Below are 25,900 nucleotides of genomic sequence, written 5' to 3' on the forward strand. Positions count from 1 at the left end.
GCCAGAGATGATGAGATTTAGAACTAATGTAATGGCTAGAGGAATAGAAGAAGAGAACGGTTCTGAAAGCTAGATTATGGATACAATTGCATGTGATGAGAAAAGGAGGGAGTAAGGGTTAAACTTCTTGGTTTGGGGCTTGGATAATGTCAGTAGTGCATGAGCCTTAAGTTCAAGCAAAATTTCCCAAAACGAAAGTTACTGCAGCCATTGAAAAATTAAATTAAGAAGAATCAAAATTAATGAAAGAGTTCAGCCATGTATGCAGATAAAAATAACACAAGAGATCCCATATCAATATCTAACTGAAGTGTTTCAAGAATACCAAAACCCAATCAAGGTAACTTTAGTGTCACCTTTAGGAAGTATGGCTGATTGTGATTATAATGAAAAAAGGTCAAATATAGTCAGTTCTGTTGTGTCCTAAAAGGAGAAAAAAATGAATTAGAAGGAAAAAAATGGAATTAAAAAATGTAGTCAGTTAAAAAATGGCAGCTTAAAGAAGGAAAGTTTGACAATGTATCTCCAGCACACCCCTCCCTAAGTAGCGCTCCTCTACCTTTGTTCATGCTTTCAATTTATAACAGGAACCTGGGAAATGATAGTATCTGCAAGTGAGTCAGGAAGTCTGGAAGAGAAGTAGGTTTATGAGGGATGCAGAAGACAAGAATAGAGAATAAGTTAATATTTGGGATTTGTTGAGTTTGAGGTGACTGTGAGACATCCAGGCAGTCATCTAGTAGGTGATTGGAGAACTGAGTATGAAAGCTATGTGTGAGAAAAGTGATCTCCTTTGATTTACTCTCTTCTACTTTTTCTTCTACCGACAAATGGATGGTATTGAAATAGCATCATTACAGTTTAGCAGTACACATTGAATGTTTTTCTATATGCAGACCCATTACTAGAAAAACAAAGAAGTATTCATCTGCTCAGTACATAAGAAGTAAGATACATTAATTTGTTCATCTGTTAAGAGAATTTTCCATTTGTAACAAAAGGCAGACCCCAAGGTGCATGCTGAACAAATTGCTTTGCATAACTTTTTTTTTCTCTTCCTTAGCACAAGTCCTGCTCACAAATACTATCTGGCTATGGACCCTATGTCTGAATCACTTTATCTATCAGACACCAATACTCGAAAAGTCTACAAGTTGAAATCTCTTGTGGAAATAAAAGATCTGTCCAAGAATTTTGAAGTGGTGGCGGGAACAGGTGATCAGTGCCTTCCCTTTGACCAGAGTCACTGTGGAGATGGCGGGAGAGCATCTGAGGCTTCACTGAACAGCCCTCGAGGTAAAAAAGAAAAATCCTTTGGTCATCTAAAGATTTCATTTGACTTCTCAAAAATCTTAAGACTGATGTCATACTGTAGTCCATCTATCTTACTATGCTTCTGACAGACCTCATCTCTGGTCTATCTCAGAAGACAGGCATAGTCAGGACAAATTTTAATCCAATATGCGTTAGTATAGTCGTAACTTATTAAAACTTTGAAATGCTACTTTTCTGGTGGATAATTAATTATTGCCCAGAGCCCTCTGAGTGTCTCCCTGACACCCCATCGTCTCCCCAAGGACTATTTTCTGGAAACTTCTAACAGACCAACAACCAAAGGGTTAATTCCCGGCCCAGTAAAGAACCTCAAGGCTGTAGGCTTCTTCTACCACTGTTAACATTTAAATATGTTGAATATATTGAATATCAACATCACAGATTCTAAACATTCCTGGCTTTTGCTAAACAACCAACCTTTAATAAACCTTTCCTCTATTAATTTATCTAAATCATTCTTGAATCTATTTATAGGTTCAATTTATATCAACTCTAAAATAACAAATTCCATTTTTTTTCCTTCTATGGGAACTTGGCCTTACTTTTATTTGTCCTAAATATACTTCTCAATCTTCAAGGGCCAACCCTTGATTCTCAATTCTGTTGCCGGGGATTTGTGAATAAATCTGTGTTATCCCAATCAGCTTCATGATTTTATAAACTTGAATCATATTCCAGTCTTAGGCCATCATCTGATGGATAGTCAACTTTTAAGTCTGTCATCATGTATCATTCACTCTGTCTCCTTAATCATTCTTCTGTATTCCTTCTCCAAGATTGTGTGTGTGTGTGTGTGTGTATGCACACTTTTATTTTAGTACGTTTTACTGAAGTATTCATTTTAATGGGTTTTAAGAAGCCTATGTGGTCTTTTTAAAACTGTTACACAAATAAAATACATTTGTTGCAGAAAAATTAAAAAGAGGAGAATGTGAAAATATTTTTAATTAAAGTCACCTATAGTCTTACTACATAGAAAACCACTGTTAACATTTTAATGTATATCTGTCTGGACATTTTCTATGCATATCATGTATTTTATTCTCTACAAATGGAATCATATTATAGAATACTTTTCTATAATCTGCTTTTCACACTTAATTTATTATGAACATCTTTCCATGCCAAAAAAAAATTTGTGAGGTCAATGTGTTTAATTTGTTAGATGGTCAGTTATTATTTCAAATATTAAGAGGTTACTCTTTATCCATTTGACATTTGCCATATGGGGATTAAATTTCAACTACAATCAGAGTTTAAAGCTTTCCCTTTCTTCAAGGCCATATTTAAGTCCTATCTATGTCTTTCATAAAGTCCCTCTGGTTAACCCCACCCATTAAATCTGAATTTCTTTAACAGTGTCTACATTACCCAATTAGCACTCGGTTATATTTTGCCTTCTTTTACTTTTCAGTTCTTTCATGAATAGGAGAGTTGTTGTTATTGTTATTGTTGCTGTTTTTGTTACTACTGAAGTAAGCTGCTTGAGATGAGAAACTATATCTAATATTTCTTTTGAATCTTCCCCACCTCCCCAGCAATATCTTGCACATTGTGGGATCCACTACACATATTTATTGTGTAATTGATCAGTTAGGTAACTCTTGCTTAAAGAGGATGATCTTTTTTCTCTAAGGGAACTTAAGTCCCCCAAGTTTCATGGTAAAGTGTTTTGAAATGTTTCTTTCTCCTTTTGTGCCAACTCTCATTTCTAACACGTAGTAGGTCCGCAATAAATATTCAATAAGCAAGTGCATAACTCAGGTGCAACATATAATCAGCTCATCTTTCAAGGAAATACATCAGACTTGGTCCCACCTTTTACACTGGTTTAGAACTTTTGCAGGTATTTTTAAGGATTTCTGAGAGATAAGGGATAGGGAAGAAACAAACTTGTATTGTGCTGAAATTGACATCCTCTGGAGTTGATGCTAGTATGAAAACCACTCATCTCACCTACCACATTCAACCTGCCATATAAAGGATGAATATATCAGCTTTTCCAAATAAAGCAAGTAATTGCAGCTTTTTCCTTTTTTGGAAAGCAACAGTGATAGAGTCCTGATGAAGAGGATTTACATGAACTCTTAAAGCATCAGTAACGAGAGTGCCAAAATTTACGTATCTATTAAAGTTAATATTAAACTAAGGTTTTCTCATCACAGCTAGTAGTGCATTTTCCTTTGGCTTGATTTACTCATCTTTCTATTCAAGAGTGGCCTTTACAATAATCTGGTACTCTTTCGTCATCCCAATGCGGTCAGGACCTTTAGAACATCTGGCCCAGGCTTCAGAAAGCTGAATCTCTAATACATTTAAGACAGTTTTCACATAACGTTCTGAGCTGATGTTGGCAACATCTGCTTTGATCCAGTAAGTGAATAAGGATGTTTAAAGGAGGGGAACGTGTGGCTCACACTAAGTATCCACCACATCTCCTTTAACCATGTTAACAGTACTTGAAGACCCTGTGAGTGTTCTTCAAAAATCAATTAGCAGAACCTATGTCAAGACGTCAGTCGCTCTTAAAAATGCTGGTCAGAATACTTAGGTGCCTAGCCAGGGCATCTATCTCCATGCCGAATATAGATAGCAATCACCGTTGGCAGTGAATCAGAAGTAAGATTCTCATTATATGGAATGCTGCAGGGCAATTCCATAGACTTAAGTAGAAGGAAAAATCATAGAAGTAGTCATTAAAGCACAGAGTGCAAATTGAGAGTATTACTAATTACTAATTATGTTTTTGAGGTTCTCCTGCAGGTTCTTTATCTCTCAAGAAAGCTCAATTTATTTGTTTTTTGCTTTACAACCACCATATACATCAGTTCCTTCCTTCTTCCACCTTAGAAGACAGCAAATATTTAATGGATTTCTTTAAGTTGAGGTTTGAATTTTTTTCTCCCCACCTAGCAGCTAATAAAGAAAAGCTGAAAAGCTTTTCAGTAGTAAATGGAAATGTATTATCTATGGAGTACCATTTCTAAGTTAGGAAAGAGAACTGGCACTAAGATTTTAACAAGCAACATATTGCAATAATAGGCAGGCTCTCCCACATGTCCTTAATTATGCAAGGTAAGTCAAATAAATATTAATCTGCAGGACAGCTAATTTGTTTTCTGAATCAATTCTAAAAATAGGATGAAATAAAATTTGCTTTTGATATCATTCATCCTAATGTTGGAATAAATTATCAGATGGGATTAAGAACCAGTCATCGAAAGGTAAAAATTCAGAAACCATTTTATTTTATTTTATTTTGTTTTGTTTTTATGTATGTATGTATGTATGTGTTTATTTATTTATTCTGAGAAAAGGCAGTAAACTGGGTTAAGGAACCTAGACTTTCTTGTTCAATCCACGTAATGCCAGTGTTTCTTTGAATGACCTTGTTTAAGTCACTATACCTCACTGTAGTTTCCTTTTCCTGAACACTAAAATAGATTTAATGATGCCATTGACTAGTTTTGTTACATTTGGGCTAGTCATTTACACATTAGGTCTTGAGATTCCTCGATTGCAAACTGAAGGGTTTGGAATTATCTCCCTCTCAGTATTAATATATTAAAATAAGCACAGCTATAACTTACTGAGTGTCTACTGTGCTATATACTGTGCTAGATATTTTATACACAGTGTCTCTGATCTTCACAATAATGCACAAAGTAAATAGTATTATCCTCATTGTATAGATGAAAAAACAGACTCAGATAGGTTAAGACATTTGCTCAGGGTCTCACAGATTACAGATAACACCAGAATTCAAACCAAGTCTGCCTGACTCCAAAACTTATGATGCAAAAAAAGGGGTGGGGTGGCTCAGTGGCTTCCACTATACTACATTGCCTGCCCTTCCTTCTAAAATCTATCATCTCTGTTGACTTCTCCAGGAGGGTAGGAAATGTTTGGAAAATGCTTTTCAATCTAATGACATGTATTCAAGGGAAACAAAACATTTTTATTTGCAAGATAAATGACTTTTAGTCTAGTTTTCTTTTTCTATTAAAATCATTCCTCTGATTTTTCTAAAATGGTAGTGTTCCCATAGTGCACAGCATAGTATTTACATAGTCTGTAAATGTAATCATTCAAATAAATCTATAGGAAAGCTTGTCACATCTCTTTGGAAGATTCTGCAATTAGGAACTTCAGCAACTTTTTCTTAAGGGATGGAGGGAGGAAACCTTAACTTTATTAATTTTTTGGACTGAAACTGGTAACTACAAATTTTGGTTAAAGGAAAAATGAAAGTGTCCCTGAATAGATCTTCATGTAAGATAGCCCCCGGGTATTTCTCTGGGAAGAAATTTTTCCTGATCCAGACTTACACACTTTGATTTGAATCCCAATAAAGGGAAACATTTGCCATTTTACTCATCAAAACTTCAATGTAATGGGGCAAGAAAAAAAGTTTAGCAAAGAGCTTGATGGTGTGCTAATCCCTGGCATTGTATGTGAGTTTGAATTGACTTTGAAAGATGCTTTTAAAACATGTATGGATGATGTAGTTGAAACTTAGGTTCCATTTATTATTTTTATTGCAACTTTCTTTAATTCTACAGAGAACTCAAACTAATGAGTCATGTAATGGATGACCATGTACTTAAGCAGAATGTGAAATGGTACTAGGTGGGGATATAAAATAAAATTTGTGACAAACTGAATACATTTACTTTTTTTAAGTAGATACAAAGGGGGAAGGAGTGACTGGACAGGACGAAATTAATCAATGAGTTAATCTGGTTCCCTTAGACCTCACCAGAGATTATATTTCTATTTTCACGTGCATCTATAAGCAAACTGACCTCAGAACTTTAGCGGGCTTTAAGCAATATCCAGACGAGTGCAAACGGCCCGTGAGACATTCCCTAGGAGGAAAATGATCCTTAAAACTTGAAGCTTCCAAAAGTGTTTTTAGATATTCCTGATCCTAATCGTACAGAAGTTACTTTGACTTTATTGGCAGTTAAGGAGCCGGGTATGAGAAAGTCAAGACAAAAACCATCTGTTTTGTCTCCACGAAGGTCTATGTGAGGTGCATCCTGAGACTCTGCTGATTCCCCCGCATCCACATGCTATCCTGAGAGGCTAAATTTGGGGTTATTGGAAAGATGCTAAAACTCTGATCAGTGACATCTTCTTGATGTCACTGGTGTCTGTGAGGCAGAGCATACAATATGCAAACAGGTATGAAAATATTCTTTTAGTTCTCCTATACAATGGAGAGCAGTAAGGTTTTCCCTAAATTCCTTTATTACATGATCCATTATTGTGACATAACCATTTTGATTGACACTAAAGCCAGCACTCACCAAAATTACAGGCAAGCCACAGCATTAGTAAAATGAATGCTATAATTAGGAAACTGCGAATAAATCAGTATTGATAAGGTAAAAATATTTGAGAGTAAAAGGAGCAGGATTAGGAAGTTTGGATTTTATGTTATAGGCAAAGAATTTGAAGCAGGAAAGTGATATCATCCGATGTATACATTTTTGGTAGATTATTTTGGTGATGGTACAAAATGCACTGGACTGAGGCTGGGGCAAAGAAATCATAGGGAGTACTGACACGTATAGTGTGGCAATAGAAGGGCGCTTAATGAAAAAGACAAAGAAGGAATCTTCAGGGGGAAAAAAGTGAACAAAGAGAGTTTGGCATCCAGGAAGCCAAGGTAATATTTTGTTTCAGAAGGTGAAGAAAACAGTTCAAATGTAACGCATTTGCAGCCATTGGATTAAGCTATAAGGCACTCATTTGTGACACTGCCATTGGTGTTTTAATGGTGATAGAGGTGAAAGCCAGATTTCAGTCATTTGATGAGTCAATGAGAGGTGAAAACATAAATACCACTAGTGAAGATCACTCTAACAAGGAGCTTGGTTATAAAACTAATAAGTAGTGAATGGACAAGGCACTCAAAGGAGGCTTTTTTTATAGGAGAGATGTAGCAATGGTTGTAGGTACAGAGAAAGATACAGAAGACTGGGACTAAATGATGAAACAAGGTCTAGGAAGAAATGGGAATGGAATAGGCCTTCAATGGGAGGGGAGATAGAAGAGACCATCTTAAGAAAATGTGTAGGTGAAGGGATGAAGGTAAGTTTGTACGTAGAAGGAGCAAGTAGGTTGATGGTACATCATTCTTATAGCCTCAGTGTTCTCAGAGAAGTGAATCTATTTTGCTAAAAATGAGGATGTAAGGTTAGGCCTTGAGGTATGTGAGAAAGGTTTGGAAGAACCACTTAGTGAAGTAGGCTTTCTGGCTAAGATCAGCATTCCACCACCCATGGCCAAATTCCCAGTTCAACTTCAAGGCATTTCCTGTGAGAAATTTCCTCCCACATACTTAACATCTTAGAATTTCTTGAGAAAAATATGTTTGCTTAAAATTCAAGCAAAATATTTGTCCTGTATTGCCCAATGAACCTGTGCTTTTTCCACTTCTGGAGATTTCTTTCCTAAACTATTTTATTGGTCTCTCAGTTTATAGTAGCTACACCAGAGGATTTAGTGCCTATTAGGCAACCAGAATGAGAGCTTAACTTGTTATTAACAGTTGGCCTGATACATCTGCTTATGATAGTCAAAAGATTTTGACCTTCTATTATATCAGCATCTGGAACTCGAGAACTTTTCTGTCTTTTCTGTTACAATCCTAAAGCCATAATGCCATAAGCCGTTAGTGGGACAAGTCAGACAAAAAGAAAGAACTTATATCTAGCCTGGGCTAATTGGTCCAGGTAACATCCATGGTTAATACAGAGAAACCAGTATTAACTTCATTTAAGTTTTATAAAGCTACAAAAGTATCATTAAGTGACTTTTTTGTTCTGCATTTATTTTAATTTTCATGTATGCATAAGATTCTACCAAACAGAGATAATATTTTAGAGGCCAAATACCTTGGGAGATTATTTCCCAGGATCTGGAGTCAAACAGAACTGGATACAAATCCCAGATCCACCATTTATTAAATGTGTGACTTTTTGTAAGTCACTTAACTTCCCTGAGCTTTAGCTTTCACATCTGTGAAGTTAGAATACTAGTAGTTGTGCCTACACAACAAAGTGTTTGGTAAGGCGTGTAAAGTGCCTAGTGCAGTGCCCACCGTATAGTGTGTACACAGTAATGTTACCTGCCATTATTATCAGATTTGCTGTTTTGTTGCTAATAATAATGCTGCTTATAATAGTGACCCAAGCATGGGATAAGTTACTTTGGAAGCAGGCAAGCTCTATGTCCTTGTAAGTCAATCTGAGACTTGATCATTTCTAGTGAGGAACGGTGCCACAAAAGAAGAAAGAGTCAAGGTAGGCTGGCATTCAGGTATTGTATTTGGTTTGACTAGTTTATCCCTCCCAACCTTGAGATGAAGTATTTCTAGCACTGGTTCCTTAGATGTGTCATATTTTGAGGAACACTTCCCCTAAGGCCAACCTAACCAAAATAATTCCCTTAGCAGCCTACCATTTCACCATTAAATTCATTCCCTAAGTGTTTCCTTCAGATGTGAACTTCAGTGTTTAGTGCAGGATACTGCCTGGGAGAGCAACATATTAATTCCTCATTAAAACAGTTTATAGGGTCTTGAGGCATGGAGCACAGGCTGGATGTGTTTGGACAGATAAGAGATCACCCAAGGGGACAAGCTAAGGTGGGACCTACTCCAGGCGCTCAGTATCTGACAGCATGGTGGCAAAGTGGGAAGAGATGAGGGAATAACAGTGATATACTTCTCCTCTGCAGTATTGTCTAGAATGAAACTTAGACCCCTACATGGCAAGACAATGTGGAATTATGATTCCTCCTCTTTTTATTTAAGATCCCCAGCCAAAATAACTTTGCTTCCTTATCACAGCACATCAGTGTAATATCTTTCTTGTCTGTCCGCTTAAGACTCACCTCAGCTGACAATAAGAAGAACCCCCTCCTCACCAAACAAAAATGACAGAGAGTGCACACTAACAGACTGCAAATCAGTTAAGTCATATTTTGAGTGGTGTATTATGGTAACCTATAAATAACTAATTGCGTAAAATTGCTTTAGTAGTTTCTAGATGGCAGCTTTAATTAAAAGCACCAAAGACATCTAAAAGTTTGGAAATAGATGGCATGTAATTTGCTCTTTTACCAACCATAAAATGGTAATTAAGGAATTTGATTCACTTCTTCCTATTAAAAATTTTATGAGAATAGCAAGTTCCTTCTAAATACAGTTTCTCTTCAGCAGAAGGGATATTTGCTTTATTAGTCTTCTCCAGTAAGGTAAGATGATTTACTGTACAAATTCTTCAGAAGTTAATTAGAGAATTTCTTTCAATACAAACTGTTTGTTTTTAAGGTTCTAAAACATGAAAGTGTATTAGAGCTAAACCTTTGATCATGGCCCCATATTGCCCCACTATCAGTACAAGATGACTCAGTAATTTCAACTTTACAAAATGCAGGGAGCTGACTATAAAATCAAAGAAATGAGAAAGTCGTTTCATGGTGAGTCTAGCATGGTGTGCTGATTCTTGAAGGAATATGAAATCTACAGTGTGTTGACTTCCCAGAAAATCCAAGACGTTCACTCCACAACAGAAGAGTCATCAGAACATGTTTTTAATCTTCATCGGTCTTCCAGCAGCAATAGCGGTTGAATCAGCAGCTGTAGAGTGTAAAACTCACCCAACATACCGCAAAGCTAGATGTCTTTGGAAATCCATGATTTTAACATCATCACAGGTTAAAACACAGCTGGAAGTGGACCCAGGGAGCCCATTTTTATCTTATAATTGATCAATTGATTGCATTTTTTTGGCTTCTTCAGACCAAGGATTATAGATAGCACCACACAGGGCATTTAGATCAGCGTTTTGAAGGCACTGATGACTTAATTTAACTTAAACACATAAGACGGACAACTGCTAGGTTTTTTTCTTCTTTAAGTCAAGCAGATTCACTGGTAAAGTTGGGAATGTTTGAAATGTCTCCTCTTTATTCATTCTTTCAGTGACTTCCCTGGCTTACTCTGAGCCCCTTCCTCCATCCCTCAGTCTGTCTTCCCTAGCCAGAAATCCAGCCTTTCCTCTTCCCTCTCCCTAATCAGAACTGGGTGGGCATGCAGTGGCATACTAAAGGTGGGATGAGATGGTGGGAGGAATATTTTATCGCTTTATTGTTTAGAATTTCCAGTGAATGGCAACAGTAACCATAGATGTGCTATTCATCGGTTTTATTATTGTTTTCAATATTTCTACTGAAAATGAGCTCCCCTTACTGTCTGCACCCAGGAAAGACCACTATCACTGCCCCCAAACCTTGGCATACCTCTGCAGGTATAAGGAAAACACTCACAAAATAATATTAAGTGGAAAGTTCAGGATACAAAACTTTAAGTACTATAAGGGTATAGAGGTGGTGTATACATACAGAGAAAAAAGTTTGAGAAGTTTATCTAAACTTCTATGCTAGCAATGGTAATTGCTATATAAGGAATTATCAGTGATTTATTTTATTCTCTTTAATTTTCTGAGCATTTATTATTTGTATGATTTAACAAAAAACAAAATATGTTATTTTGAAACATGTGCAGGTGCACACATAGTCTGTCCTGTCTTATGGCCAATCTCCGAGGATCTGGTCTCTGCTTTAATAAATGACAGCTCTCCAAAAGAAGAGTCATAGTACTGACGATTGACAATATGTTACGCACATGTGAGCATGTTGCTGGAGACTTGCTGAAGAGGTAGTACTATAAGTCAAGGAACAAACCTAAATGGAAGACCTTGAAGAAGGCATCCTGGCAGTCTAGTAGGAAAAGATACTTTAATTACATTTATTATTTTTAAAAAAGAGAAATTTAAAGAATATAAATTAAAATGGCCAATAATCTCACTATCTAGATAAACCCCACTGATATTGAAACATAAAAATGTAAAAGTAATATACGTATATCTAAGGTTTCAAAATACGAACTATGTAAAAAGGTACAGAAATAAAGTTCCAGACTTCTTCACCACAAACAGACACACTCCAGGCCCTCTCTTTGAAGTCAACCAGTCTCTTGTGATTCCTTTAGCAGTAATCGATATTACCTAATTGTCTTCCCAAAAGATGGAACACATTCACACCAATGGTGTGTAAGACTGCCCATTACCTCAGCAGCTCTGAGTATCATTAAACCTTTTAATATATACCCATCTGATCAGTGGGGAACGGTATCTTATAGCTTATAGCTTTAATTTGAATTTCTTTAATTATACATGAAGTTGAGTGCCATTTTATATCTGTTATGACCATTTGTATTTCTTTTTCAGTAAATTCACTTTCATGTCTTCTGCCAATTTTTCTACTGAGCTGTTGATCTGTCTGTTTTATAAATTAGAAAAAGCATCCCTTTGTCTCTCAAATGTGTAGCAAATATTTTCAACTTTATCATATCTCTCTTTTTTTAACCATATAGAAGTTTTCTAACTTTATACGATCAGGTTTAGCAATATATTTTCCTAAGGTCTCTAAAGTTTGTGTTCTCCTAGAAACACCTTCCTGTAGTAAAGATATTTTTAAGGCAGATGGGCAGGACTTTCAATAACCCTTAAATCACACTGTTTGTCTATCCCATTTGTGCCTCATGAAATTTGGAAAACTTAAAAAGTGTTAGAGTAGTTAAACACAGAGACTTTAGAATCAGACAGATAAAACTGAGTTCAAATTTATTACTGACATCTCTGAACTGCTGTTTTCTCATCTGTAAAATGGAGATTGTGCACTTGCCTTCTTTACAGGGTTATAGAGGTGAAATGACACGATATGGGTTAAGTCAGTACGTGGCACAGATCAATTACTGAAAAAAGAATGATGATGATAATGAGGATAAGTAAATAAGTTTTAAAACTAATAACTGTTATTAACTGGATTGTTTTCAAGACTAGTAACAAACATTGTGTTTTCAAAATTGTTTGACTATATTCAAAGTCTTTTCTATCAAACTTCATTGATTGTATATACACCGTCCTGATTTAATTCTATTTGCTTGCAAAATGCATTGTCCAAGTAAAGGGAAAAATTTTAGCCATGTATTTAAAATATTTGGAGAGAGGTACTCGTGAGAGATTTACTGTAGAAAAATGTGTGGAAAGTCACAAGTAAACATGTACAAGAAGAGACATGTGCCAGGATGTCATTATATACAGTAAAAAAAATAATGGAGCCAACCTAACAATCCATCAATAGGAGTTAATCAAATGATGGAATATTATACAACAGTAAAAATGAGTTAAACTAGATATTCATATAAAAAATTGATAGTCACAAAACATAAGGTTGCACAAATAAAAGAAAATTGCAAAATAATATATATGGTGCAGTATCGTTAGCATATTTTTGTTGTAAAATACATTAATACAAAATAAATTTTACCTTTTTTTAAAAAAGATCTTATTGGGTAAAGGGAACAGAACTTTATTGGATAACAGTACGTACTTCCAGGACTTTTTCCAAGTCAACTTGTCCTTTTTTTTATTTTTTAATTTATTAGGGTGACAATCTTAGTTGTAAAGGGCACAGCTCAGCTCCAGGCCCACTTGCTGTTGTTAGTTGCAGGGGGGCACAGCCCACCAACCCTTGTGGGAGTTGAGGAGTTGAACCAGCAACCTTGTGGTTGAGAGCCCGCGCTCCAACCAACTGAGCCATCTGGCCACCCAGGAGCTGAGCGGCAGCTCATTGACTTCATTCTAGTTGTGGAGGGCGCAGCTTGCTGGCCCATGTGGGAATCGAACTGGCAGCCCCGTTGCCCAGAGTTCGTGCTCTAACCAACAGAGCTACCCATCCGCCCCAAATTTTACCATTTTTAAGTGTACGGTTCAGAGGCATTAAGTACATTCACGTTGTTATGTAACCGTCACCACCATCCATTTCTTACATAAATTTTTGAAGCACAAAAGCATACTATATATTATTTGTGGATATATACATGTGTAGAAAATATATAAAAGCATGCATGGGAATGATACACACTAACTACAGAATAGTGGTTACTTGTGTGAAGGGAAGGGGAAAGGGAATAAAGAAAAGGACATGAGACTTTGTATCTATTCATAACATGTTTTTAAAAAGAGATATGTGAAACAAATGTTAACATCTATTAAATTTGGGTAATAGATGCATGGCAGTGTATAATATTATTTCCTGAGTTGTCTATCATTTGAAATATTTCAAAATTTAAAAAAATCAAGTCAGAATTAGAGTTTAGAAAGCAACCTGCATATTTGCATTTGGCCATTTTATTTTAAAAAGTGATTTGTTTTGTTTTGTTTTTGTTTTAAATAATGCTTTCACTCATACAGAGATGATATTCAAAATATTTAACAACCTCTAAGACACAGGAACAACATATCAGAATGAACACCAGCTTTAGCCCTCAAGTAGAATCTTTAAGGCTGCCTACGGTGGCCAGCATTAATTTATTATTATCTGAACTATTGGATTTGAGGATCTTCTATTTGCTGCATTTCGCCAACACATCTAGTATGTGTCCATATGTGGAGTTCTCTAAATGGCTGACAGTGAACTTCCTCGATATTAAAGAGCTCCAATATAATGAGTCAGCTTTATCTTTGACCAAAGAAAGTCACTGTTTACTTGGGAGTGAGTCCTGGCCCATTTAATGTTTCTCTCTGAGGAATCAAAAGCTTAGCAACTCAAATGCAAGGTTACCTTCAATCCCCAAATATCAAGGCCTAGCCAGGAAGCCCCAATGTTATTTGCTCTATTTTTCTTCCAGTTTCATTTACTAGCTATTCCATTTGGTTTTTCAAAACACTTGTTAGACTTTGTAATAGGTTTTGGGGAAAAGGAAGGTGGCTAAGTGCCTCATTTTACTAGTATTTACTCAGGAAAGAAAGCTGATTGCAGCATTTTGGAAGGCATCTCAAACTCAAGGAAATTGGAGCCATAATAGTAAATTGGTAGGTCTGCTTTGTCCCTCCACAAGCCAAAACCCATCAGAATGGCTTCTGCCAAGGCTACCTACTTTGATTTCTATCATCTTTTCTCTGTGTTTTCCTGAACAAACTAAAATCAGAACTGCAGGCAGACTACTGCTCCAGCGCTGATTTAGGGGTTGAGGTCCCTCAAAAGGTGCCTTCCTGCCTTTCTCAGAGTGATAAAACTGGGGCGTTTCTGGAGCAACTGGTCTAAAGAAGGGTTACTTTTAAATCTTCTGATTTTAGCCTGTTAGGCTTGAATGTTTTGAGAAACCACAGATCAACACTTAGCATCCTCAAAATCTTTCTTTTTGCTGTATTTCTTTTTACTAATGTTGGGCACTATTTTATTTTCCAAGTCTATCTGGTCTAGTTTTATCTGCATGACTTTATTCAAATAATCTATTTGAATGTTAAAAAATAATCAATTAGCTAATGACCACAATTTAGGGTCTTCTGAATTGGCTCTAAATTGATATCTTCCTATTTCTTGGAAATGCTAGAAATGTTTGAACAGTTGAATTAAGGAACCATTGCAGTTACAAAAGTAATATCTGGCAGTATTTTAATATGCCAATTTCCTTTTATTTTACCTCCTTTATAAGACTCACCAACTGTTATTAATTACTCTTTTTTTTCTAATGGCTCAAAATGTTCTGTCCCTAATACAGACCTTAGTTATTTATTCTATAAACATATAAAGCACTCCTGTATGGCAAGAACTATGCTAAATGCAACCATCTCTTGTTACAGCTCAAACCTCCTGGTTATCAAACAAGTATCCTGAGATGCCATCATCTTAATTAATACTTGCAATATATTCAACTATTATTGATAAGACACTAGTGTCAGTGACCCACTTACACTATTTATAACACTCCCACTAGTTTTAACTACTCTGTCAGACCGACACCATGCCCCAGTTTTTCTTGTTAGGAAAATGAACCATGTTCACTGATCTCCAATGTTTTGTAAACTTTTCAAGCAGCAAACAATCTGGTCTGCATTAAGAAATGTGGAAATTATAAGTGGAGTAAAAAGATGTGATCCCCACCCATGAGTGGAATATGATCTGGTTGCGGAGATGAGAGGAATTACTAGAGGAAACTGTAATCCAGGATTAGGTTGTAGGATACAAACTATAAACACTCCAGCATTTCAGAGAATAGAGAGCTGATTGGGATTTTGAGAAAAAGGGAGAGATAAATGAGCATAACGGAAGTTTGGAGGAAAGGAAAGGAATCTGAGAAAGGACTGGACACATGGGTGAAGAACAACTTGGAACTAAATTCTAACCTCTCTACTCCTGATATGTTAGGTTAAGTGAACTCAAAAAGAGATAAGAGATCAAAGAACAAGGCAAAGAAAAGGTAGGGTAATAGACAACAAAGAGGCAAGGCTAAATGAAGAATGAATGACTCAGCCCTTCCTATGAAGGTTGGGGTGGTCCTGAAATGGATTTGTTAAAATGGCCCTCATTCATGTAAAATGCATTCTTAAGTCCAGTCAAAACACCTCATGCTCTTAGTTACAGGCTAGGCTTCAGATTTGCAACTAATGACACATTATAGCTGTTGTGATCCTCTTTTGGATTGGTATAATATATCTCTTCTCATAGGCTCAGAAATTTCTACCATGAGACAAGACCAATGAAATTGTTTGATGTAATTGAGAGGAAACATCTCCATCAAGATACCTGCAATTCTTTTTGTCAGTTTGTATATTGTAATTATTGAGGCTAGACTTGCACTGTGTCTTGAAAGATAAGCAGGATTTGGATACTAGGAAAAAGAAAGGGTATTCCAGGCACAGGGAACAGAGCAGACAAAAATGTAGTGGTTGGAAAGTGAAATGTGTTTCAGAGCCAGTGCATAGACCAGTTTGGCTGGAGAAGTAACACAGGATACTATGCAAACAGATCTCTCGTTACCATCAGTGTGGAGGAGATGCTGACAGAATGGCCATCTAAATCAAATTGTGCTGAAGCAGATAATCATGTAACAGGTAAACCACAGCATAATGTCAGAAAACTAACAATCAATATCAAAAACATCAACATCACTTGTGTTAACCTTTCAGAAAGATTTCACAGATAGAATAGATGTTGTTTTCTGTGGTCTTTACGGTAATGCACTGACATGGTCAGCTCAGCTTGAGTTTTCACCATTAGACAAAGACAAAAACCTGATGACTGGGAGATTATGTAAAGTTTTGAAAGTCACAGTCAGTCTCACAATAGGATCTCCTAGCTTCTGCCCCCAAACTTTCCTCCTACTTACATATCTTTCCTGAACATGTCTGGGTGATTGAATTTAGAGAAAAAAAGGTGGGGAAATGGCCTTGGAAACCCAGTCTCACTCAAGACAAGGCTAAGGAAGTCACCAGCTCTTTTTGAAAAAGGCATCCCAGTTTTTTCAATACCTTTCGATGTAACCTTCTTGTGCCCACAGATTGTCAAACTTGTGGGTCAGAGCATGGAAAAGAACAAAGTCAAGGGAATTGTTTGTGTCATCAGACAACTGTTTTGGCTATTTTTTCCCCATTCAGCTCTCATATTTATTTGTGTGAGTGTGTGTGTGTTGTAATCATATATCCTTGATTAAGCCCAAATCGATCCTCCTAAATCACTCTTAAACTTCATTGAAAAGGTTTAAAGATTGTATTCATGCAGTGTTTGTTGCCCTGCCTTGCCTTTTGACTTTGTGAACCTCTCTTCCAGCATTAGCTTTATTAGTCAAGATGTACAGATGTTGGAAAAATTTTAAATGGGCTTTCTGTGTTGTTTTTGAATGGGCATTACATACAAATAATTATCCTACAGAAATTCTAATTCTTCTTGAGTTAACCCACTTTTGTGAATAGTAAACACTGTCAGGCTTAATTCTTCATATCCTGCTATTATTGAGTATTCAGGCCAATGTATTCTACTTAGTATGCTTTTTTATTAGTATCTCTTGGTTGATCACATACTTTGAAAGAGACTCGTTTTCCCTAGAGTGTAACAACTGCAATTAGTTTTCCGCTGGTCCATGGACAATAAATGAACTTTTCCTCCTCAGCCAATTGTTCACATAAGGCTCTTGTGAGTTTGGTTTGTTTCCTTAGGATGACAGAGGCATTTCTTCAAAATGTACCTGACTAGTGTCCCAGATATAGTTGCTTGATGTTTGAAGACTATTTTAGGGGGAGGACATAAAATATTAGTTCACATTTGGTAAACCCCATTTATCTTAGCCCACACATACTGAGTTCTCTTAAATCTCATCCTGCAGGCATCTTTTGAGCAAGAATTCTAACACAAAAGTAAAACAAGAGATGTGTATTTCAACTGAACTAGAACCATCTACTTACCCCAATTTCTCTTGAAACTTAAAGGTTATTACACCAATACTTCAACAGTGCAGTACTTCCCCTAAGTTAACAAAATTGTTCAACCACTGCCTTGTTTCTCTGGTAAATCTAACATAGGGCCCTCTACCACTAACAAGGGTTATATAATGCTTTATGGACTTAAATCTTATACTATGTCTCTCCAACACAGAAAATCCTAAAATATTGAAGCAGGCTTAGGAAAGTCACTTTCAGGAAGAATTATATTAGGTTTGTGCAAAAGTAATTGCAGTTTAAAAGGTTAAAAACAATTGCAAAAACCGCAATTACTTTTGCACCAACATAATAGCAGTGACTAAGCAATTAGGACAACACTTAACACCACCATACCACTTTATCCTCTTCAAAGTGCTTTCATTTCATTGGCTCTTGTGAGCACCACATCTTTTAGCCCTTTGTGGTAGGTAGGATACAGGTTAGGAAATCTGGACACCAAGTAGTTAAATGTCTTACCTACAGCTAATCTACCACAGAAGTCAGCCTGAAACCCAGATCCCCTGATATGACCCTGGAGCCAATGTTCTCTCTGCTTTCCCTTATGTGGTCCATGGCGAAGCATGTTAAGGCAAAATCTTGAGGTATTTCTATTTCCTTAGAACTCCTAAAATGGTAAGTTTGGAAGAGATCACAAGATCATAACATAAAGCAGTTTCAACAGAGCAGTGTGGATTTGGGCGGAGCCTGAGCTACTCAGTGTAGCTATCTACATGGATCAAATTCATTTGCAGTTAATTTGATCCATGGCTCTTACTTTATTTGCTCTTGGTTGTTAACCCCCCTTTTCTCCATACTCTATTCATCACTAATTGATAGGGAACTGTACTCCTCTTAAAGGTTTCGAGAAGGAGATTACCATTGCCTCCATTCTAAATTCATTCTTAGAGAAATTCATCTGCAACTCTTCACCTCATGGCATGCTTTATTGATTTAAGTTAGATGTGCTTCAATATAAATCTGTGGCAATTAAGTCTATAATTCATCAAGGTTTACTGAACATTTGTACCCAAGTCTACTGGATTTGTTGAGATATAAAAGTAAAGCCTAAAATCCAGTTCTTGCCTTCAAGGAGTTTATTGCCTAGACAGAGTATGATTGGAGATTTCACATTTAAAAAACAAAAGCTTTTGTGGATTAGAAAACAGAGAGACTAGAACGAACTGGAGTTAGCAGGGAAGGCTTCCTGGAAGAGAAACATCTTGTAGAAGCCTTGAAAGATGAATAGAATTTGAGTTGGTGAATGTAATAAGCCAAGATAACAATTATATTTTTTAAAATTTATACATGATCTCAATGGCTTAACAAAATAGTTCAGTTTTTGCTCACATCAGAGTCCAATATGGGTTGCCTAGGGGATGGGAGGAATCCCTGCTCCAAATAGTGACTCAAGGAACCACAGTCTTTCCATCTAGTGGATCCTCGGTCCCTTAGGCCTTGGAGTCCTTCACTGGATGCTCTCCATCCAGCTAGCCTACAGAGGAAGCGGGTGATCCATAGAGGAGCTTGATGGAGGTTACCTTACGGGCCAGGCCTAGAAGTAGCATACATCCCTTCAGCCCACATCTAACCACAAGGGAGGCTGGCAAATGTAACCTAGCTCTTTCTCAGAAAGAAAAATAGATAGGATGACCTGCATACACAGCATTGTCTCTGCCATACTAAAGAGGGAGGGCTTTCTGAAGGAAGGATGAGGAATAGACGGGTAGCAGAACCAGAGCAAAGTTGACTTCAGCTTGGTTACCTAATTTTCTAGTTTGATTTGACTAAATTTGATGAACTTGTCACAAATTCTTAGCTTTGATCTTGATGGGAACCAAAGATCAAGTATTAACAAGTATTGTATCATCAGCCATCCATATATTTCACTTTCCAGTAATGAGAATCACAATTAGATTGGATTACTTTTGGTTTCACAACACTTGTACCAAGAGATAATTATTTTTTAATAAATTTTATTTTTTAGAGCTGTTTTAGATTCACAGGAAAATTGAGCAGAATCCTTATACCCTGAAACTACTCTGCATGATTCTTTAATGGTGGGTATATATAATTGTACATTTGTCTAAACCCATAGAACGTACAACACCAAGAGTGAACTCTAAGGTAAACTATGGACTTTGGGTGATAATGATGTATCAATGTAGGTTCATTAGTTGTAACAAATGTACCACTCTGGTGTGGGATGTTGGTGGAGGAGAGGGGTTACGGATGTGTGCGGGCAGGGGATATATGGAAAATCTCTGTACCAAGACAGAACTTTTAACAGCATTGCTACACTGGTTATTAGATTTATTCTAAGTTCATGAATCTTCTTTGCTCATAGCAACCTCTTCACTGACAATACATTCCTCCTGATTGTCCTCTAGCAAGCATCATAAATTGGCAACTCGAGGACTAAATCCAGTTCAAAGATATACTTCTTGTGGCCCATACTATGTCTTTATTTTTTAAAAAAAGATTGAATGCGTTTAGATGGCACATGATCTCTTTAGTTAACCTTAGTTTCCCCTAGAATCTATATAGGCGAACACCTGGCCTAACTTACAAATTTATGTTATCTGCCTAAACACTGACATCATCTGCATCCGTGATCCTTATTTTAGGGGCTTCCTTTTTATGTGGTAGTCAAGTTACTAAAATCCCCATCACATGGAAACAGTACTTTCACAAAACTCACCAGCTTTGTGGTGATGAAGCCACAGAATGTCTGTGAAGAATAATTGTGAAGAGGTTCAAGAGATCTACAGGGATATAAGAATTCTTAACAATTTTTTGGAAGGGGTCATGGATCGCTTTGACAACCTGACAAAAGCAGCGGACCCCATGACAATACCCATACACAAAACATTCTGAAGATAATTTCATGGACTTTCTGAAACCAGTCTGTATACCATTCCTATGGTAAAGTGATTGAAGCCCCATTTAGGCTACATGGGGTAGTAATTACAAGAATGGACATTGAACTCAGACAAACATGAGCTAAATCTAGCATTTTCTAAGTAGGTAACATGGAGTTAGTTATTCGACCTCTGAACCTCTATTTCTTCATCTAAATGCATTAGTAATACCCACTCCACAAGGCTACTTTGAGGATTAAACGAGAAAATGTATGTAAAGAATCCAGCACAATGCCTGAAATATCAGTATTCTCGGCAAATGAAAATGGTTATAATTTAGTGATATTAAGCATCCTTCATGTGTGTTCAGTGGTGCTTACCTGGATTTCACACAAGGCTCATCAGGAATTCAACATAATCGTTCAGATTTCTGCTTACATGTCACTTAGTCTGAGAAATCATTTGTGACCTTCATCTTCCCAGCCCATCCCACAAGGCTGCACCCGTGGTGCCCTGGATTTTCCCCAAAGTAGTGCTTATCTCAAGGCATTGTAGTTGTCTGATTGTTTTTCCATCTCCCCCACCCATTTCTGAAACCCTCAAGGTCAGTGCCTTATCTGTTTTATACTCTGCTCTACTTCCAGTGCCTAGTACATAAGTGCAAAATAAATCTTGAATAAACTAATATGTAAGGAGAAAAACAGCTTCCCCAGTAAACTTTTAGGAATATAATGATTGGTGGAGGGAGGAGAGCTCTTAATTCATTGTCTTGTGCTGAAGGCTAAAGCTTTGAGACATCAGAAGGAGCTGAAGAGAAGTCAAATACTAAAAACTAGCCTTATCTGTCTTTCTCTCAGTCAGAATTCTTGGTTAACTAGCCCACAAGTCTATTGTTCCTTATGATGTCTCTGAAGCCCTTTAGAGTACCTTCTGAATCATGAAAGAACATTCCAGTCAGTAGAATATTAGTTTGAATGCTTAATCATTTTTAAGTTGTATTTAAATTCTCTGGAAATTGACTGTTTAGAATATACACTATATATTTTTTATTAAACAATATCTGATTAATTCACACTATTCACTAGTCATATAATATTACAGTGAGTTTATTAGAGTCTCATATTGAAGAAATCCTATTCTCATTGTTACCACACAGTGAAAACATCTCAGCTGGTCATTAAGCTCTGCCTCATCCAAACCCCAGTGATACACAGATACTTGCAATCCCTCCAAGTTCTACAAGCTTTATTTAGTGGCTACCTATCAAGAGAACTTAACAGGCTTATTGTGCAGAAGCAAGTTGGCCCTTTCTGATCCCAGTGGGTAATTAAGTCAGATCGGTTAGAGAATGGACTTTTCTGCCTAGTGGGAAATTTCCATATAGATCACACATATGGTACCAATTTACAGAGAATTGAAATACACATAAACAAAGCAAAATATTTTAATCTCTCTTTGATTTAATGGGCACTTTATGATCAATGGCTAATGTCAGTGTTGGGACAAAGACCCAAAAAGCAGTTTCCAGGCTCTCGGCCTCACATAGAAAGGTGCTGGCTCGGGTAGTAAATGGCCATCAACTGTGATCAGATGGCCATCAGCTGTGGCTAGTTGGCCATCAGCTGTAACCCATAAGCCATTGGCCACTAATATAACTGCTGTGGCTACGCTAGCAGAAAAAAAATGGGGGCTAGCAAGAGCAGATTGCACAGAGGCGGATGCCGCCGGTGAGAATATAGTGATATGACTCCCCTACCTATGGCTCCGTGGGTGTTCCTTTATGGCCTCACCATGTCCTGCGTTCTTATGTGGGGAGCGGGACCAGAGACCCCGCAGGCCGCCCCGCATGACAGTCAGTTACAGAATTCAGCACTCTCAGAATTGGACATTGAGCTGGCGCCAAATTGCACTTAGGACATTCCCTGAAAGTTTGTTTTAACCATTCATCTCTGTCTCATGAAATCAAAGAGCAGATTGTGGCAGAAAAGAGAAAAAAACAACAGTATTTTAGTTTTCTGGTTGCTAGGGCTGTAGATGGGGAGAATTCTATGACTACTTTCCAAAGCTGATGTTCTGAAACAAGGTTCATTTTTAATATAGAAATAACAAAAATCTAGGTGATCTCAGCAGCTGTAATTTTTGTAAATTATAGAGATGCCTTCTGCCAACATTTGAAATTGGCATTCTGCATAGCCAAAAACTCTCATCTTTGCTGTTGTCTAACTTGGGATTTCAGCTACTATTTCCAGGCTATGAACCTCTACATCTGCATTCCCAGGGGCTCCGCACCAGGATGCCACTGCTGCATCTGTATTGATCAATGGCGTCCTCTTCCCCAACAGCTGATAACTTTATTAGTAACTATTCAGGCTGCCCCAGTTTTAGGCAATTGCCTCCTTAAGAATTGTAGTATTTATTCATTGGAGGATAATAAGACAAGAAAATAAGTCAAATAATTTTGCATATAATTTGCAGCTGTTTCATACAGAGCTATGCTTTAAAGGGAAAAGACCCTGCAGTTCAGATATTATATAACATGCCCTACTTTGCATAAGACATTGTGAATATTTTTTCTTACAAGATACACTTTATTTATGAGCAGGTCCCTCCATGGAAAGAGCTTGTTAAGGCTTAATTCTGATGAATGGAGATAGCACCATTCACACACTTCCAGGTTATGGTCTGTGAGTGCTTTCATTATATGCACTAATTTACAAGGATTTATTTATTTTCTCACAAATGTAAAAATGTGCTCCAAGCTAAACGTGTTGTCTGAGCCCAGTGTTGTTTTTTTTTTTGATGGAGGTGGTGGTGTGGGAATTCAATCGGTCGTACGTCATTTCTTCCCACCTTCACCCCGACCCACCATGCATCACTGCCTCAACTTGTGGTTATATCAGAGATCTAATTTTTTTCCTTTCTCTGTAACTTAATACTGGTTAAAAATTTAAACCCTGCAAGTGGTTTTCTCAATACAGTTTAATTCCTTTCGTATCCAAAGATTGTGCCTTCAGTTATGATTTCATGTGTTTTAATGAAAACACTGTTAGTAAGCACATCAATGGATGTGCCCACTGGAACAAATTATACACACAACATTGTATACCAAATTTTGGAAATCTGGGTACCATAATATCCCATCAAAATCCAAGTCAATTTAATCTTCAGATCTTTCTAGCTCCAGATGGCTTTATGTGATCTCAAATCACATCCCCATCTCTGAAGAATAAAGTTTAAAATACACTGGGCATGTAACACCTCTTCCTACTCAGTCTAACAGACAGTAATAGATCATACTGCATCATCAACATCCCTGGGCTATAACAATAATCCTTATGGAAGGAAAACCACCCCCCCTCAAGTAATGTCAAAAACAATTCCTTATCCTGCTTGGGATTTTAAATTTGGTTTTTAACCTAAGTGAAAATTAAATACTTAAACCTCACCATCAAAGAGTTTGTAAAACTAGTTGTTTGGGGAGTGTGTTTTTTTGTTGGTGAAGGAAAGTGATAGAAAATGAAAATATGTACATATAAAACATGCTTAGTGCATTAGTAAGCACCTATCACACATTCTCCCAAAGCCCTTTTTACTATTACCTTTTCAACTCCACACATAAGTGTAAACCAATCAAATTTAATTAAACAGTCTCAAGGAAAGAGGAGTATTTTAGAAATTGGACCATGATAAAAGAATTGCTACACAAATATATGAAAGGAGAATATTATACAAAACTGTCAGCCAAATAACTTCATCCATGTATTTAATAAGCCTCATCTGTTGAATTCAGCTGACATGAACAGAGGGAGCAGTTCACAGTGTTCAGAAGTTTACACAAATGAAAAGTGGGGAAACCATTTGAAGTCGAGGATTATCCTCCCTGGATCAGTACAAACTTCGCCCCAATGGGAATGATGAGTGTAGTAATCAAGGAACAAAATTCTCTTCCCAGTTGTTAGCATAAAGATGTAGAACCTCCCCAGAAATACTACCGTGTTTCCCTGAAAATAAGACATAGCCAGACCCTCAGCTCTCACAAGTCTTTTGGAACAAAAATTAATATAAGACCCGGTATTAGGTTATGTTATGTTATGTTATGTTATGTTATGTTATGTTATGTTATGTTATGTTATGTTATGTTATGTTATGTTATACGAGACCCGGTTTTACATAAGACCTGGTCTTATTTTTTTTTAATTTACTGGGGTGACAATTGTTAGTGAAATTACATAGATTTCAGATACACAAATCTGTATTACATCATCTATAAATCCTATTGTGTGTTCAACACCCAGAGTCAGTTCTCCTTCCATCACCATATATTTGATCCCCTTACCCTCATCTACCATCCCCCACCCCACTTACCCGCTGGTAACCACTAAACTAGTGTCTGTGTCTATTAGATTTTGTTTCTCACTTGTTTGTCTTGTTCTTTTGTTGTTTTTGATTAATATACCTGTGGGGACAAAACCCCAAAAAAACAGTTTCCAGGCTCTCGGCCTCACATAGAAAGGTGCTGGCTCGGGTAGTAAATGGCCATCAACTGTGATCAGATGCCAGCAGCTGTGGCTAGTTGGCCGTCAGCTGTAACCCGTAGGCCATTGGCCACTAATATAACGGCTGTGGCTACGCTAGCAGAAAAGGAATGGGGGCTAGCGAGAAGATGGTGGCTGGCAAGCGCGGACTGCTGTTAGGCAGATTATGTAGATCCTGCTTCCTGTGTCTCCAGCCAAGCCTCCAGCGAGAATATATTGGTTTGACTCCCCTAACTATGGCTCCGTGGGTGTTCCTGTTTGGCCTTACCGTGTCCTGCGTTCTTGGGCGGGGAGTGGGAGCTGAGACCCTGCACGACAAATGGCGCTGTGAGCAGGATACCCCGCGTGACACTTGGCGTAGTCGGCAGGATATGGTGCTGGCCAAAGCTTTCCGAAGGGCAGTGGAGCAGTTTGTGCGTATGAAACCTCAGTCTGAGGAAGACCAGGAGGAGCAGCTGCCGGAGAGCTCGATTCCCGTGGAGGGGTGGAAAGATGTGGATGGTTCCCCAACCAGCGAAGGCCGGAGAAAGCGGAGAAAGCGAAGGTTGTTGCCGCCCTGTGGGCTGGGAACTGCTTGCTGAGGCAGCCCGGATGCAGGACTTTTAGTCCCAGGAGGAAACACTTGCTGAGTCCTCCGTGGGAGATGAGGGTGAGGTCAAGGTCATCCCTCACCCCCAGGACAGCCCTGGCGAATGACTATGGACTATGGGGAATTGCCTTCTATCCCTAATTTAATGGACGCTTGACTGTTTGGGAACATACCATCATGTAGTGGGACTGGTTAGATGTTTGCTTTTGTGTCTTGACTGGCCGCCATTGATAATATGTAAGCACC

The 25,900-nt window shown here is 37.5% G+C and overlaps 1 protein-coding gene across 5 annotated transcripts in view; it reads left to right on the top strand.

Annotated features, from left to right (window-relative positions):
- The window catches only part of TENM1 (teneurin transmembrane protein 1), a 1,334,622-nt gene that overhangs the window by 1,181,640 nt on the left and 127,082 nt on the right, over positions 1–25,900 (top strand). For all 5 annotated transcript variants that reach the window (XM_081042768.1, XM_081042771.1, XM_081042770.1 and 2 more), the window contains one exon: positions 1,064–1,296. In XM_081042768.1, coding sequence (XP_080898894.1) covers positions 1,064–1,296 — 233 coding nt within the window. The remainder of the gene's footprint in view (positions 1–1,063; positions 1,297–25,900) is intronic.

The sequence above is a fragment of the Rhinolophus hipposideros genome (genome assembly GCF_964194185.1).
Source record: "Rhinolophus hipposideros genome assembly, chromosome: X".
In the NCBI taxonomy this organism is placed as follows: Eukaryota; Metazoa; Chordata; class Mammalia; order Chiroptera; family Rhinolophidae; genus Rhinolophus; species Rhinolophus hipposideros.